Genomic DNA, 16,229 nt, shown 5'->3' with positions numbered 1-16,229 from the left:
GTGTTATTTTCAGTGATTGTCAAAAACAACCTCATTATTTTATATGAGACTAAAATATCTGCAGCTCCATGGGGCCATGGACGCATTAACAGGTTTCCCAAACATCCTTATGGGAAAAAATACTTTGAAACTCAACGTCTTTAAAGCTCAACGTCACTCCCAGAACCGATTTACGTTGAGTTTCAAGGTACCGCTGTACGTGCCCTTCCCAACAGATTCTTGACCCCCTCTTCATTTAAACTTCTTTATTACTGCCCTAATGTAAATGGGGAAGACTCATCATCATCATCATCATCAGGTCCAACAAAACAATCATCACAACCATTCACATAAGATAAAATCACACCAGAAAGAATCCAGTATATCTTAATCTTTTGAACATTTTTCATACAGGTTTCACCTCTCAAGAGCTTTTAGGATACTTAGTCACCCTTCGTCACAAACCCTGTTAAAGCGAAACCCTCATTCCAACCCAAAACACAAAAAATTACATAAAGCTGTTCTGTAGCTGTTTTATATAAAAATACTCCTGGGTATCTTTGATTTTCTTTACTATTCAGCTCTATAATTCAAGTACAGCATACAGGTACGGAACAAAAGCAGCAGAAACAACAAAAACGTTGACAAAACTCAAGAACAGCAAATATTACAAACTAAAAATATTCCAAACTGTAATAAATTAGATTACACTGGTACCTTGAAATTCAACGTCAATTGGTTCTGGGAGTGGCGTTGAGTTTTAAAGACGTCGAGGTATTTTTCAAGGTATTTCAAGGTATTTTTCCCATAAGGGTGTTTAGAACGCCTTTATTTGTCATATATACATCTACAGACGTACAGTACTAGGAAATCCCTTTTTCACATATAGCAGCTTGTTTAGAAGCTGGGGTCATCGTACTGAGCGCCTGTAGCAGACAGGGTTAAGGGCCTTGCTCAAGGGCCCAACAAAGGCTGCATGGCAGAGCAGGGATTCAAACTCTCAACCTTTTACTTGGTAGCCCAAACCTCTACCCACTAGGCTCCCACCGTCCCACTGTTTGGGAAACCTGTTAATGTAGTCTCATGTAAAATAATGAGGTTGTTTTTGACACTTGTAAACTGAAAATAACACAAATATAATATAAACACACTGAAATAAAAAGCTGATTCTCACAATTTCTCAGAACCTCGAGCTGTAACACACGTTTAAAAGTAAAACAGGGAGGAAAATCGAAGGGCATGGAGTTTTAAAGATTTTAAGTTTAGGGAACGTTGAGGTACAAGGTACCACTTTAATAATGAAATATCTAGATGTTGTAAGTACAGTGAAAGTGACAGATCAGACCATATTCCTTATTTCTTTCACTCACAGGACTTGTTCTTTATTCATTTTATGCTTTAAGTTTAAGCGCAACAACCCTGTTGTTTGTGTTTGGTATTTGCTGGCAGGACTACTAAGACTTCCTGGTAGAGTTTAAACACCCAGTGTTCTTGGTGTTGCTTTTGAATCATTAGGTTCTAAAAGTATTAAAGCTCTTATATTGGATAATACCTTAGGATAGTCTCTTTAAATCAAAGTCAAATCTTATATTCATTTCAGGTTTAAACTTTTGTCCACCCTCTGTATCTACATGCTAGGTGGAATACCAGCATAATCTCAACTGATGTGTAGATGCGGGCGATGAACCAATATTTGTTGCGTTAGCGGGGTGTGAGCGATGTGGAATCTGTGTGGAATCTAGCATAACTGATCTGAGATAAGACTGTCTCATCCTGGTGTATAATAAACAGACCATAAACTTAAATATATATATATCAAATAATTAAGGCCACAATTTAGTCGTCTAGCTTTTCATTCACATTAAAGAAAGAAACACGCATCTCTAAACGTTCACTTACAGGGATGTAACGATGCACCACAAGGCAGGTAAAAATCGGTGCACATGTGTAACGATTCAAATCGGTTTATATGTATAATGAATAGATATTCTCTTTAAACAGCAGAGGGCGCTGGCGCTATTCACCTCGCCTGGTTGACGTCACTAAAAGGTTGCCAGGTTCGGAATTTTCCAGCCAAATGTATTTATGTGAGGATACTTTCTTTATTTGTATTATTCATTCATTTATTTAATGTGGGATTTATTTTAAAATTTCATTTGTGCAGCATTGTTTTGCAGCTTGTACCCACCTTATTATTTAGATAAATAAAAGATTTAATTTGATTATTTTAAGAGAAATAATAAAAGGAAACTTTGTCATCATTTGTCTACAATTTAATTTTGTTTAAAAAACTTAGGGAAAGATCGTATTGTAAACCCAGTATCGTGAATCGTATCTCATCGTGGGTAGAGTGTAATAATAAGAGTTCACTTATTATTATATCATTAAAAAACACAAAGTCAGATTTGTCTTTTCGAGACACATGTAGGGTGAGATTTACTGACTGTCACACAGGAGTAATTTAGAGCAGCCGATTCACCCTTTACAGAGGTAGAAGATAACCAGTTTACCCAGAAAACACACATGACAACCCAAAGACCAGGTTCATAAACCAGAAAAATCAAGAAGACATGATTTCTTACAGGTGCAAGAGTGTAGGGTACAGTGCTGTATTTAATACTACTACTGTTTTAGTCTTAAATATCAAATATCATCTTACCTTTAGTGGCCATGATGGCAGTGGATATGTTGAACGTCAGCTGTTGTCACTTCAGCGTCTTTGTGCAACGTTATACAAAAGCTGGTGGACACATTGAAAGATCAGGTGGTGGAACAGGATTAACTTTTACCTTTACTGTAAATACCACATGGTATTTCCTCTCTTTTTTTACCTGTTGTGTTTTGAGTCATTGCAGTTTAATGTATTGGCATGACATTTAAAAAAGTACAGATCTTTAATAGTATACATCTATTGCCTTTGTGAAAAAGTAACTTAATCATCCGGGTAAACCTATAGAAAATAATCATACCACATTGTGCCTTTTATCACACTATACCGTACCATTTTTATACCCTGTAGCCCTTCATCAGAGTGAAAATGATCATTTTTTTAGTTAACTATCTGGTTTAGATGAGTGAACAGCTCCTTATGGCTAGTTTACACTACAGCTCGCCGCTAGATGTGGCAGCTCGGAGGAAAATCGGCGTCACTCGGGGCTCAAAAATCACCTCTCGATCTCTGTGTGTGAACCGCTCGACGACACGGTCCGAGCGGCTCACCGAGCGCTCGCAGACTTGAGAAAAATATCAACAGTGCTAAAAATCCGAACCAGTCGGCGACTCAAATCCTGTAGTGTGAAAGGTGTTGTGATCGTTGTAAATGCGAGAGCGAGGGGAAACCCGGGGAGGAGGAGATGTAAATGTGTGGAACGGGGCATGATGTAGTTTCTGTCAGAATACATCGGCACACACAAGCTTTACAGTATTTGTGACCTTATCATCCACGGCAAACCACAATACCAGTCAAGAACAGACAATCCCTGGAGGTCACGTAGCCCAATCCACTCCTTCACCCAGATTCTTTATTTTGTCCTCCTTGCTCTTACAACATACTAGCGCACAAAAGCACAAATAACTTTGCTCGCTCGCCTCTTGTAGACGTGCATTTTTGGACGTGGCTTCATAAAACCCCTCATCACTTTGTTTTTGTGACGAAACGTAGTTTGTGTAACCAGACGGACTCGTCTGAGATTCCTGAGTCTGAGTTCAAGTCGTGTAGTGTGAAGCATTAGAGTAACACGTTCCAGATCACACACCAGGCTAACTGGCCCATGCCATTATTTGTAGTGGGTTTGTTTGCTTCAAAATCAAGTTCCTTGAGGATTCCACTACTAGTAGTGATTGGTAACAGCAAAAAATCCTTTAAAAGGGCTCGGTGATCAAGAAGTAGACAGGCGCATGTTAGAAGAAGAATACAAAAAGATCTAAACGGCTTTGACTATCCCTCTGAGTACTATTCAGGGCATTATCACGTCAAGCATTAGCCATAATCTAAATGACCGAGCCAGGAGGGTCTTCATGGCAGAGATCGGTCCGTCTGTGTATGCGACAACAACCCTACAAGCTTTACATAAAGCTGAGTAATGTTTGCTGGTATTCATTTACTGTAAAGTCTGTAAAGCTGGAGAAAGGTTTGTGTTTGTGAGTTTCAGGCTGTAAGACTAAAAAAGTGAGCCCTCTCGAAGGGGTATAAAGATTTTCTTTATGCACTGTAGTAAGTGATTTAATTTAGCTCAATCATCTCAACTCAGCTCAGAGCTTCTTATTAAGACGTTATGCCACAATCCAACAAAGCTTCTGAGGGAAAAAAATCAATACTCTACTGATATGTGCAGAAATAAAAATTGGACCTTATTTGGATAACAAGGGTCTTGTTATGTCTGTAAAAAAGTAGATACTGCATTTTATATGAGGAAAATGATCCAGTTAAACTTAGCTGTGGTATTTGATGGTGTTGGCTGCTGTGCTACTTTAGAAGACGTGCTCTAATTAAAGAAACACATCCTCGTTGCTATAAAAACATTATTTATCCTAATATCAGGTTATCTGTCTGTGAGCTGAATCTGAAGCAAGTTTCCATCCAAATGATTGTAAATAAATGGTTTATTTAAGGTTATTTTGAAGGGGTCTGACATGAACCTAATAAAGATGCCGTGGTGAGCTAAAACTACTCCACAGTCACATAAAAAACTAACATCAGACTATAGAAAGTGCAGAGTTGGAGACATTGCTGATGAAAGTGGCACAGTGAGTAAAGTTTTTTACAGTGGGTGTTGAATAGTGTTTTCCATTAAAATAATTAAAACTAAAAAGACACCGTGTGGAAAATCCTTCCTCATGTTTCCTGCTACATGGTTTATTTACTTGAATTTGAGTGATAATCAGATTATGCAGCAGGATAACAGGCTGATATATATATATATTCTGATTTAAATAAAGATGCTGTTCTGAGACCTGAAGCATCTTAACATTTAAATATAGATCATTCAAACTAACATTAAATGATGCATTTATTGCATTTTAGAACAGATGATGTTTCTACACCCTTAGGTTTAGAATTTTTTTATGTTGATGTTGGACCAAAGTCTGAAAGAGAAAATAAATTCATTTTACCCTTTTGAATTTTTTGAATCTTAAAATGAGTAGTGAACAGAACTAGATTTAGATGCAGTGATAAACATATCAGCCTGGGAGAACGGTCAAATTGTGCTTATTAATATTTATTAACAGCAAACCTTCTCGCAACTGATGTTAAATATAACGTTTTAATAATACTGTACTACCCAAGTATTCAGATATATGAAGTACAGATTTTAACATTTGGAGTTTCTGCCTAAGCATTAAGTTTTATATATGGTCATGGTTGCAGTGCGTCTGGACTTGACCTAAAACCACAATTTTCCATTTCGTTAAAAATAATAAGAAAAAACGCGGATCAAGGTGGATCGAGCCACAGTTTTTACATTTTCTAAAGTTTGTTATGAATGTGTGTTACAGATATTAACAGATATTATGAGAAATATTAATAACAATATCAGCATCAGTCCAGAATAAAACTGAAAAAAAAAGAATCAGTGCATCACTAGTACTTCGTCATTCCTCAATTCAGACCAAATGACAGTTTCAACACTTTTCTAACAGTAACACAGTTTAACAAGAACTAGACCATAAAAGTGAATAATATTACTCTGGAAATTGTGCATATATTACTAAATACATGTCTTTTCTATTAAAAACCAAGAAATAAACAATAAATCCTGTTCAATAACCCTACATTCTTAACCCTATCAAAACTCTAGCGTCTGTAATAATGAGAAGTCTTACCAAGGGTCCAACCAGCAGCAGGTTTATCCTACAAATCACTAACAGGTCCGTCTGAAACGGCCTTTTTCTTCAAAGCCAACAAATCAGCAGATAACAAAAAGTATTTAATCAGCAATGAATCTCACCACCTCACACCTGATGAACCAGTTTGGTCTCCTGTAGTTTCCTCATTCAGTTGTATAAACAACAAATAAAATAGTAAATATTATGTTTCTAGTGAACGCTGGAATTAATCCAGTAATAATAAACGCCTGAAATTAGGGTGGCTTTATTTAGATTGATGTTACTGGAGATGAATAAATGTCATAAATACTTTTTTTTTTTTTTTATTTGTTGACAGTGTGACATTAGTTCAGACTCAGTAAACCAAACATATTTATAATCTGTAATATGTTGGATTATATTATATTATAATGTTTAATATTTTACTATTATATATTTATAGTACAGCCTCGTTTCAACATATTTTTGTCACTGTGATGACGCAGTTATTATGTGGGTATCGTGTTACAACAAAGACTCTCCTTCCTCTAGTGTGACCAAAAATACCTCAATCTGATGTAGACAATTTCTTCTAGAGTAAAAAAAGGAGGCAGTTTCTACATGTTTGTTATTTCTCTTATTACAATCTTAAACATTAGTACAAAATTACCTTCTAGGTTAAAGTTGTTTTGTTGTTATTTGTGCTGAGTTTATCTGTTTTACTCACTGACAACTGAAGCACATCCTGCAAGCCGTTACCAATCCATACACCCCAACATTATATTATAATTATAGTCCTTAAAATTACGCAGCTATACTAGAGCAAACACTTCTATTTCACATTTCTCTCCAATTTAATACAATTCTTCATTACAAATCATGTCTTAGCATTTAAACTGGTCAGCAACGGCTGCTAATGAACGAACTTATCTGTGCTTCTGACGAGTCGAATCGAATCAAATCCACCTGCTCAGAGTCGCCCCGGGATGTGCTTCAAAAGAAGGAAATAAAGTAAAAGTAATCTGAGCTGCTATTTGGGAAAAAATAATGACATGGTCTGTGAGAAATGTGCCTACGTGCTTCTCAGTAGCCGAATACTTCAAGATTTAATATATTCGGATTTTAACTCAATGAGTGTGTCGTGTGTTGGTGTGGATTCGAGTGTATCGGGTCCAGCAGTGCTGCTGTTTAAACCTCAGTGTCACCAACAGGATGATGATAATCCACCAACCGTAACTTTCCACCCAACGACTTCTGATCATAAACTAAACACTAATAAAGGCTTGAATATGAGCTGCAGTCTCTAACAACACTGCACTGTTTGGTGTGGCATTGTTTGACTCTGTAAAGCTCCTGAAGGAATATTGTTTTCTTTCATTACATACTTGTATAAAGCTGAAGTCACAATAAAGCAGCTTGAAACCCGAACCTAAAAGTTGCACCAGTGTGTAGTCATGTATCACGTGTACACAACAGGCTTCCTCCCGATTTCTGACTGCCAACAATCTCCTATAGGTGTATATGTTGGAATTTGGTGATGAATTTATACGTAAATTATTCAATAACCATCATGTCCTGGGAAGACTAACTGACTATGCAGAAATAAATAGAAAAAAAAAAGGGTCAACTGTAGGAAAGGCAATGGAACATGGGGGTAAACACACCTCTGTCCCAACATGTTTCATTTACAAAATAGTTGATCACTTAAATAAAGATCCAAGATAATGAATACATCACCGATTGCTCTTTTTATTCCATTATATAAAAAGTCGCAACTTTTTTTTGGATATGGGGTTAGCCAAGTTCATATAACAGGCTCATACAACAAGCTGCCTTCCCTTGTAATTCTATAAACCTAAATATTGTTTCTATTTTACAGGGTTTATCGGCTGTGCACAGAGCAGAGGATTCATTATGAAATCCTTAACATGCAAATAAAATCAGCTGATGAGCAGTTTCTACTCATGACTCAGAGCAGACATGATGTTTCTCCTGCAGTGAAGAATCACGACTGTTAAACGTGTAAAACCTTCACTATAAAACGGATAGTTCCGGTCCTAAAATCTGATTGGCTGAGCCACGTTGGAAGCCGTTGTAAAATCCCCGATATACGCACACCTTTGACCACCTCACATTCCATATTAACACGCCACTTTCAGTTCATACCTAGTTTGGAAACATTTAAGGTAAATTTTGACTTATCGGGTGGGTTAACAGTGAGTGAATGGTGTGAAGAGATGGACAGAACTGAAGAGAATGAAAAAAGAAGACCTGCGGAAATTAACGGCAATTAATTTTAGAAAAATTCCGAAATGAAGAAGGCACAGTGAAACAGTCACAGTGGGCCGTTCGCTGTTTTCAGAACTGCTGTACTGAGAAAAAAGTCACTGTTGATTTTGAAAAAGTCACCAAAGCAGAGCTGAACCAAATTCTTCATCAGTTTTATGCTACAGTGAGGAATGGAAAAGGTGAATCATATGCTTTCAGCAGCTATGTTGGCTTACGCGCAGGACTGAACAGATATATCGATGACCCACCTGTCTTGGTGTATCCTTAATGCCTCCGCCTTTACCACTAGTAACAACGTTCTCACCGGAGTTGTGAAAAAACTTCGCCGAGAAGGTCAAGACAATTCAACACACCATCAGGCTATAACGGACGGAGATTTCATTCAAACCAAGTACTCCGAGGCGCTCAATCCAAACACGCCAGTGGGGCTCGTCAACAAAGTCTGGTTTGACATACAGTTGCATCTCGGACGGCGAGCCAAAGAAGGGAACCGGCAACTGATGCCAGAATCATTTGTCGTTCGTAAAGACGAGAATGGTTTAAAGTATGCCACCTGGACCTTTAATGAGATGACAAAAAACCACAAAGACCCGAACGAAAGAGCGAAAGAGAGCCGACGTGGATTTATGTACGAGCAGCCGGGCGACGTGTTATGCCCTGTTTCCTCTTTGGAGAAATATCTCTCCCTTCTTCCTCCGAACCCACCAGCCAAAGAAGACAGCCCTTACCAAAGAAATATGGTCATTATTGTAAGCTAATTCTGTAATACTTTCTTTGACAGACCAATTTGGTCACATTGTAACTCATTTTTTTTACATTGCAACTGGTGTTTGGTGGTAAAAACATGGCAGTAATATGTAAGCTAGAATCTTTTCATTATGTCAATTTTATTTTGCTCTTTAGGTACACCAGAGAGCACATGGGGGTCAATTTCCTTGGCTCTATGCTGCCCAGAATTTGCAAGGCAGCCGGCATTGAAACTGTACACACCAACCACTGTCTGCGAAGTACAACAGTGCAGAAACTTTCTCATGCAGGTTTGGAAGCGAGGGAAATTATGGCTGTACCTGGCCACCGAAGTGAATCTTCACTGCAGTCGTACTGGCACCCCAACTTCAGAGAGCGGAGATGCTGGAGCAACATTCTTGCTCGCACCGAGCTACCGAAACGCCAGACCATCAGAGCCAAACCATTCCAGCCCACCAGCGAAGAACAGTACAAACTTGGTTGAACACTATTTTAATTCATGTACTATAAATGCAAATGTCCAGATTAATATAAACAATAATGCTAATCATGAAGCGGGAGTTTCGTCCAAGAAATAGTGTTTGTGTAGTAATGTTACGTTCGCCTAGCAACATGGCACGCCGTTAACGGACTACTTTCTGTGGCGGAAGAATGCTTTATTGTAAGTTTATACATAATAAACACATTTATGAATTGAACATTGTTGTATTTATTATATTTTATGTTGACCGCCGTCGAGACTCCACTTCTCAAAAATCTGTCCACTGACCAGAATGAAGACCTGTAATAAGTGCTTAAAGGTAAAACACCGAGGCCTGTGAAGAAGGCCAGGGGGAAGAATGTTGACAGGCATCAACAAACAAAAATGTCACATTTCTGGAAGGGTTCCAGACGACAGAGATGAACGCTTCCGCCTGGTGTTTCCCGCAATCTGGGGTTGACAATTTGCAAGAATCTAAGGCTTACACTGAAAGACTCCGCTTCACTTTGTGCCAAAAACGTCATTCCCCGTGATAAGATCGCAGTAACGCACGGTCTCTCGTGGCTTATTGCTTTATTTTACACACAGGTTTTTATCTGCACGCTCAGTCGACCGTAGAAATAACAGAGCGTCGGTGTGTTGTGTGGGAGACACACTATAAAAGAATTTTTCTATCGCATACAGAAGCATCAGCTCGTATAAGATATGGCCGAAGGTATGTGGAAACCCTTTTAAATATTACATTCAGGAGCTTTGGCTGCACCCAGCACCAACTAAAAATACAATTTAACCACGTCACGCCACGCTTGGTGATGGCTAGCCGCGCAGATGGGGCAACATTTTCCGATGCTCTCTCGTGTGTTTTGCGTCTCGTTTTGCATGTCGCAGCAGTCCAGCCCCTGATAAGGCAGACTACGTCATGAAGTCGTCACTCCAGCTCGTTCTTCGAGGTCTTTCTTGTAAATGTTCCTTAGAGAATCGTTATCAACAAAAATCTTCTGTGAACCCAGACAGGAACATCGTGATGTTTGAGACCAAGTTGTCCAAGGCAAAGAAAGCTTCAGACAACCCACAAATGCTGATGTTCATTCTCTCAAATTTGCCACCAAGTGCTGATAACTTGCCAAGTGAACCGAGTTCCACTGTCCTGTCACTGTCCTAAACTTCTCCACAGCAGGTATCGCAAATCTTTTTAGTCTGGGCGACATCTGAACCAGTGTGGCATTGATTACACTGATTATTTGACTACTCATTGGTGCTCCGTGGGATTAAATAGTCTGACTGAGCAGCCGACTCAATATTCACACCAGAATACTCACACCAGAAATGTTTAGAGACTGCTCTGCTACCCACAGTTTTAGTTCTTCATGGGGGGAGTTGTGATCACCCTGTGTCTGGAACCTCCTCTTTGACCGTACTGTCACGGGTGACCCTGCCCAGCACAGCTCCAGACAGTATCACGCTCAGATTCGTAGGTACTCTCAAGCTTCTTCAATACAGCGAGGCAGCCACAGACAGACTGGACCACACGGTTATGTTTAAGATCTCTCACCTCATGTCATTACAGATTTACATTTTCACATTCATTTTAAGCGACTTACAGTATACAATCTAAACCATTTAGGGTTAAGGGCCTTGATTAAGGGCCAGACAGTGGCAACCTGGCAGTGGTGGGGTTTGAACCAGCAACGTTCTGCTTACTAGTCTTCTGCCAGAAACCTTCTGTAAACCAGTAACCTTCTGCTTACAGATTTAATCGTCTTTTGAAGACAACGAGAAACTCAGATGTTCGAGCTTCTTATGTCTGTTCAAACATCTGAGTCTCCGGCTGTCTTCAAAAGACGATTAAAAACCTTCATCTACTTACTTACTAACACTCATTCATTTCTTGCAACAATAAAAAGCTTCTAAGAGGGTTTCAGCAGATTTATATTCTTGGACTGTTGTCTACTTAAACTAGAGTAAGGTAATGTTTACTATGGCAGCTCTTCTGTACGTCGCTCTGCATAAGGGCGTCTGCTAAGTGCCGAAAATGTAAATGTAGTTGAGTAGCTTGACTGCTAGGACATGTGTGCAAAATCAAAACACGGTGACCTTATGTTACATAACCAAGTGCAGGACACATTTTAAGGACTAAAAATAATCTATCTAGATTTTTAGCTAGTAGTCGTTTGCTAATGATGAAAATACATCTGCATGTGACCCTTTATATCATATCATCTGTCCAGCTTTGAAGTAACACAGTATAATCTTGCTTCATGGTTTTGGTTTGCTCTGACCTTCTTATTAACAGCATTCTTTAGTTGCCACCAGAAGTCGAGCTCATATTTCATGGATCAGAGCGCTCTTAGATCTGATTAGGAAAAAGATTTACATTCTTGGACTGTTGTTCTACTTAAACTCGAGTAAGGTAATGTCTACTATGGAAACACTTCTGTAAGTCGCTCTGCATAAGAGCGTCTGCTAAATGCAGAAAATGTAAATGTAAAGTAAAAGTATGTGTAGACGCCCAGCCGGCTAATAGCACTGCTATGATTCAAACCAGGATCTCAGCAGTTGGGGGGCTGGTGTAAAGAGTGCCACCCGAGCCCCAAACACAGGGTGGATGTAAATATTAAATTAATGCTAACCAGTAACAACAGTGAACCACTTATGCACGGACCGTTTATAACGTGCTCCTGTAGACTAACTGCACTATATAAACACACCACTAGATGTCACTAGAGACTCAACAAAGGTCCACCAGTAGAAACTATTGCCCACTTACAAAAAGACGACATGGTTCTATCAAGGTTCTAGCAAATACAGGGAATGATTAAATTAAATCTGAAACCCAGACACCCCTATGATGAGTGCGTGGGTGCGTGGCTCTAAACACACAATACTGCGATAAGTAAGAAACAATCTGCGCATGTCTCGGATGGGGGCATGACAACCTCGAGGGTGGACATGGTGGCAGCAGTGAGAGAGGGACAAGAAGGAAAACGTTCAATTAAAAAAATAGCAATAGATGGTAAAAAAAAAAACTAGACTAAGAAAAATGTGATTTATTATTTTGTATATTGCAAGTTTATCATTTATGTTTTGATTCTGAGATAAACCATGAAAGAACCATTTTATCTTCCTTCTCTTGTATTTAATAACACTCATGGTGGTGTGTTCCTATGCAGATTAGTCTAAACGAGCATAAGTTCAAGCCGTTCTTTGACCTTTGTGAGAGAAAGCTCCTCTGTATAAATACACTTACATGTTTAATAGGTACAGGTATACAGTACATAGACTGTCAATACCTTCACTAAGCCTAAGATTAGATTAAATATGATGGACATGATTTTCTTACCCACTTGTTGAGCAATGCCAGACATTTCTTCAGACGTATAGTCGTGTTAAGAATCTGACGAGACATAACAGATGAACCACAGCCAAAACAGCGTTGATGAATTTTCTGACTACCTATGACCAGGGCATTTTAAAAACAGCAGAATTAACTATTAGTTCTCAGTAATGGTAAAGGTATCCAGAACAGGTGAACACAGTTAAAATGTTTTGCATTCGGTCGTACTGGGCAACGAAACTCTGTGGAAAATGGAAGGACGTCACATTTTCGGCTCTCATTTGAATATTGGAACGGTCTCCTGTTACTTAGAATTCATTTGTCTGAATGCATTTTTTATGCCTCTAACATTTCCTGCAGGTTTGATGAATTAAAAGAATTGTATGTCTTGATCAAATGATGTTGACTTTTATTTATGGCGTAAATGAGTGATTGGAAAGTTATGTTGTAACATCTCTATTTAAAAACCACAAGAAACAGGTCAGACATAAATTAGGAGGAGCTGCATGGGCTTTAATAGCTGCCATGAAAGATTAAGGGGCCCGGCTCCTCGTTAAAGCAATACATTTGCCTCTCCAAGCATTAGACGACTATTATAACTCAGCACTGTAAAGTAAAAATACTAATGATTCATCAATAACCAACAAAAAAAAGTCATAGTTGGATAAAGATTGTGGGTTAAAAATGTAAAGTGACTTACAATTCTTATTAAATACAATTCAAGCAGTTGAGGGTTAAAGGTCTTGCTCAAGGGCCGAACAATGGCAACCTGGCTGTAGTGGTGTTTGAACCAGCAACCTGAGCTACCATCACAAACCCATCACTGAACTCTACATCTGATTTTACCAAACACAAGCCAGACTGTACACTCATCTGACCACAGCACACATTTCCATTCACGTCTTTTGATCCATCACGCTGCATTTCTTGAAGCGGAAACCAACTGTTAGGCGACGATGGTTTTCTTCAGAGCTTCAGGACCTCAGAGCCCATGTGGTGATACTGAGGTAAACAATTCAGACTAGGGATAGCAATGATTAACAGTCTATCCAACAAATCAGTCATTGAGTAAATTGAGTCAAAGCTGCAGATGCCACACACACACACACACACGTGTTACAAAGAAATCTGACTAGGCAGGAATTTAACACCCTTATTACACCATACACTTATAACAATTGGTGTTAAATCTAAATTAAATCATGTGCTTTGCTTAGATATGAACCCTTTCCCATGAACGTACAGTGGAACTCTAACTTGAACAGGGAAATCATAAACAAGAACATACTGTGTATTCCTATTACAAGGAAATAATAATCATTCAAATTATTAACAGGAAGCCGTTTGTTCTGTGGTTGTTTAAAGAGATTTGTGTTTTCTGTATTGTACCTCATTATAATGCTAGAACTCTGCTGACCAGCTTAAAAATACCAACTTAAATCTTGTATTATCAAGTTTCCATCCAGTAATAGACTGTTACCTTATTTTTGGACGTTTCTTTAATTAAAATTTACACTACAAATGCTAAACTGGTAGTAACCGTAATGCTTATGTTACTGTTCTGTTTGTGACAGGTTAACGTAGGGCTGGGCGGTATGACGGTACATTCGGTATACCGTCTTTAATTCCTTATACAGTATGGATTTTTCATATACCGCCATACCGTAACACAGGTAATACAACAGCTGTAGCTTCAAAAGGCAGCAGATCATATAATACTGTTCACCGCTAAAAGCGCTATGGAGCGATGTGCAGATTAAGTAGTTAGCCAGTTAGCGTTAGCATAACAGTGTTAACAGATGAGACGAGGCTTCCTCAATATGGTGAAAAAAATAAACAGAAACAGATGGAGGATGAAGAGAGGAAGACTAAATACGCACCGGAAGAACCTGGCAAAGAAATGAGGCGTGTCGGCACAGACGAAAACACTTTATACTGCACAAACCACGGCCGTTACAAGCAACGACATTATGAACGCAGTAACGATCCATATATCCAAGGACAGTCGAGAAAGAAGCTTTCAAAGCGATAATTAATATATATATAACAACTGTTTCATAAGTAGGTGGATAGCTGGCATTCATCTGTCAGCTTAAATAAGCTTAGAAAGCCGATTTAAACTCAATACCTGGTCGTTCTATTCGACGTCCACGTCTAAATAATCGTTGAAAAGCTTCAGTCTGGTACCAGCTCGCTTAGCTTAGCTTCTGTGAACCGTTTGTTAAACACCGTTTTAACTCTAACACGACGTAGTAAACCTGCACTCCACATTTCGCCCTTAAGAACTTAAACTTATCCTATTTGAGTTTTATATTATAAACTGACTTAAACAAACAAACGAACTGACTGGATTTAAACCTGACAGAATCTTCTAGGACCTCGAATTTTGGCGCCACTGGCTGAGGTAAAACCCGCAGCGCGCGAGATCTGATGAGAGCTGTAATTGGATCATTGGCAGCTGATCCAGGATCAGTTTCCCACTAAGAACGTTAATAAAGCAGCTGGGTCATATTAATTGCTGCACTGATCCCAGATCTGCATCACAATTCAAGGTGCACTGCTTAGATAGATAGATGGATGGACGGACGGACGGACAGACAGATAGATAGATAGACAGTGATTAGATAGACAGACAGATAGACAGAGATTAGATAGATAGATTATATAGATAGATAGATATAGATAGACAGACAGACAGACAGACAGATAGATAGATAGATAGATAGATAGACAGTGATTAGATAGATAAGTCAGGTAGATAGACAGACAGACAGACAGACAGTGATTAGATAGATAGATAGACAGACAGACAGACAGACAGACAGACAGATAGATAGATAGATAGATAATGTATCCTGAAGGAAATTATTAATATTCATTTTTTTTCATTGCAATTTAGTTGGAAATATCTAAAGATGGTTAAACACAACCAACATAAAGCAATTTTATTAAAGCAAGACAGCAAAAACAACCAGGCCTGTTTTTTTATTTTTTATATTGTAACTTTAAGCTGTTGTAACTTGCTAATTGTTCAGCTGCTTATGTGGGTTCTGCACAGCAACATTGGCCCTCTAAATCTGGGATTAATTCTTACTTCAAGTCACTATCTCTTTGGCATGTTCTCATCCTTCACAAAAATGCAAAAAGAGAATTGGCTGCTCCAGCTTGCTCCTAGACGTAATTGACTTGTTTTCTTATTGAGGCCCCACCACAACCATGACCAGGATAAAGCAGTTAGCAAAATAAATCTATAAAAATACCTAATCCACTACTGAGAAAACAGGAAGTCCCACTGATTAGTCCTGATGGGCATGGTAGATTCGGTGCCACATGAAAACACTCCAAGACTAACAATCACAGGGCAACACACTCAGACTTAAAGCTCATTTAGAGCAGCCAATCCACATTTTGCATGTTTAGAAGGTGTATTTTAAACTGAGGGTAAATCGAATAATAAATAAACCTATACAAAAATAAAGAATGAAAAAATACCCTGAAACAATGGACACAAAACAGGAACTTGTATGTATTTAAAGGGTAAATTAAAACCAAAACAGTGAAAGAAAAACAAAATCAAACACAGCAAAAACACAG

The 16,229-nt window shown here is 38.6% G+C and overlaps 1 protein-coding gene across 1 annotated transcript in view; it reads right to left on the bottom strand.

Annotated features, from left to right (window-relative positions):
* LOC134332850 (adhesion G-protein coupled receptor F1-like) overlaps positions 1-2,651 on the bottom strand; it is a 29,901-nt gene extending 27,250 nt beyond the window's left edge. Inside the window, exon 1 of the mRNA XM_063014682.1 lies at positions 2,639-2,651. Within this exon, the coding sequence (XP_062870752.1) occupies positions 2,639-2,651 (13 nt within the window). The remainder of the gene's footprint in view (positions 1-2,638) is intronic.
* Positions 2,652-16,229: the final 13,578 nt, after the last annotated feature.

The sequence above is a fragment of the Trichomycterus rosablanca genome, chromosome 18 (genome assembly GCF_030014385.1).
Source record: "Trichomycterus rosablanca isolate fTriRos1 chromosome 18, fTriRos1.hap1, whole genome shotgun sequence".
Classification (NCBI taxonomy): Eukaryota; Metazoa; Chordata; class Actinopteri; order Siluriformes; family Trichomycteridae; genus Trichomycterus; species Trichomycterus rosablanca.
Note: the sequence above shows the minus strand (reverse complement) of the source record. Positions and strands in the feature narration are given on the sequence as shown.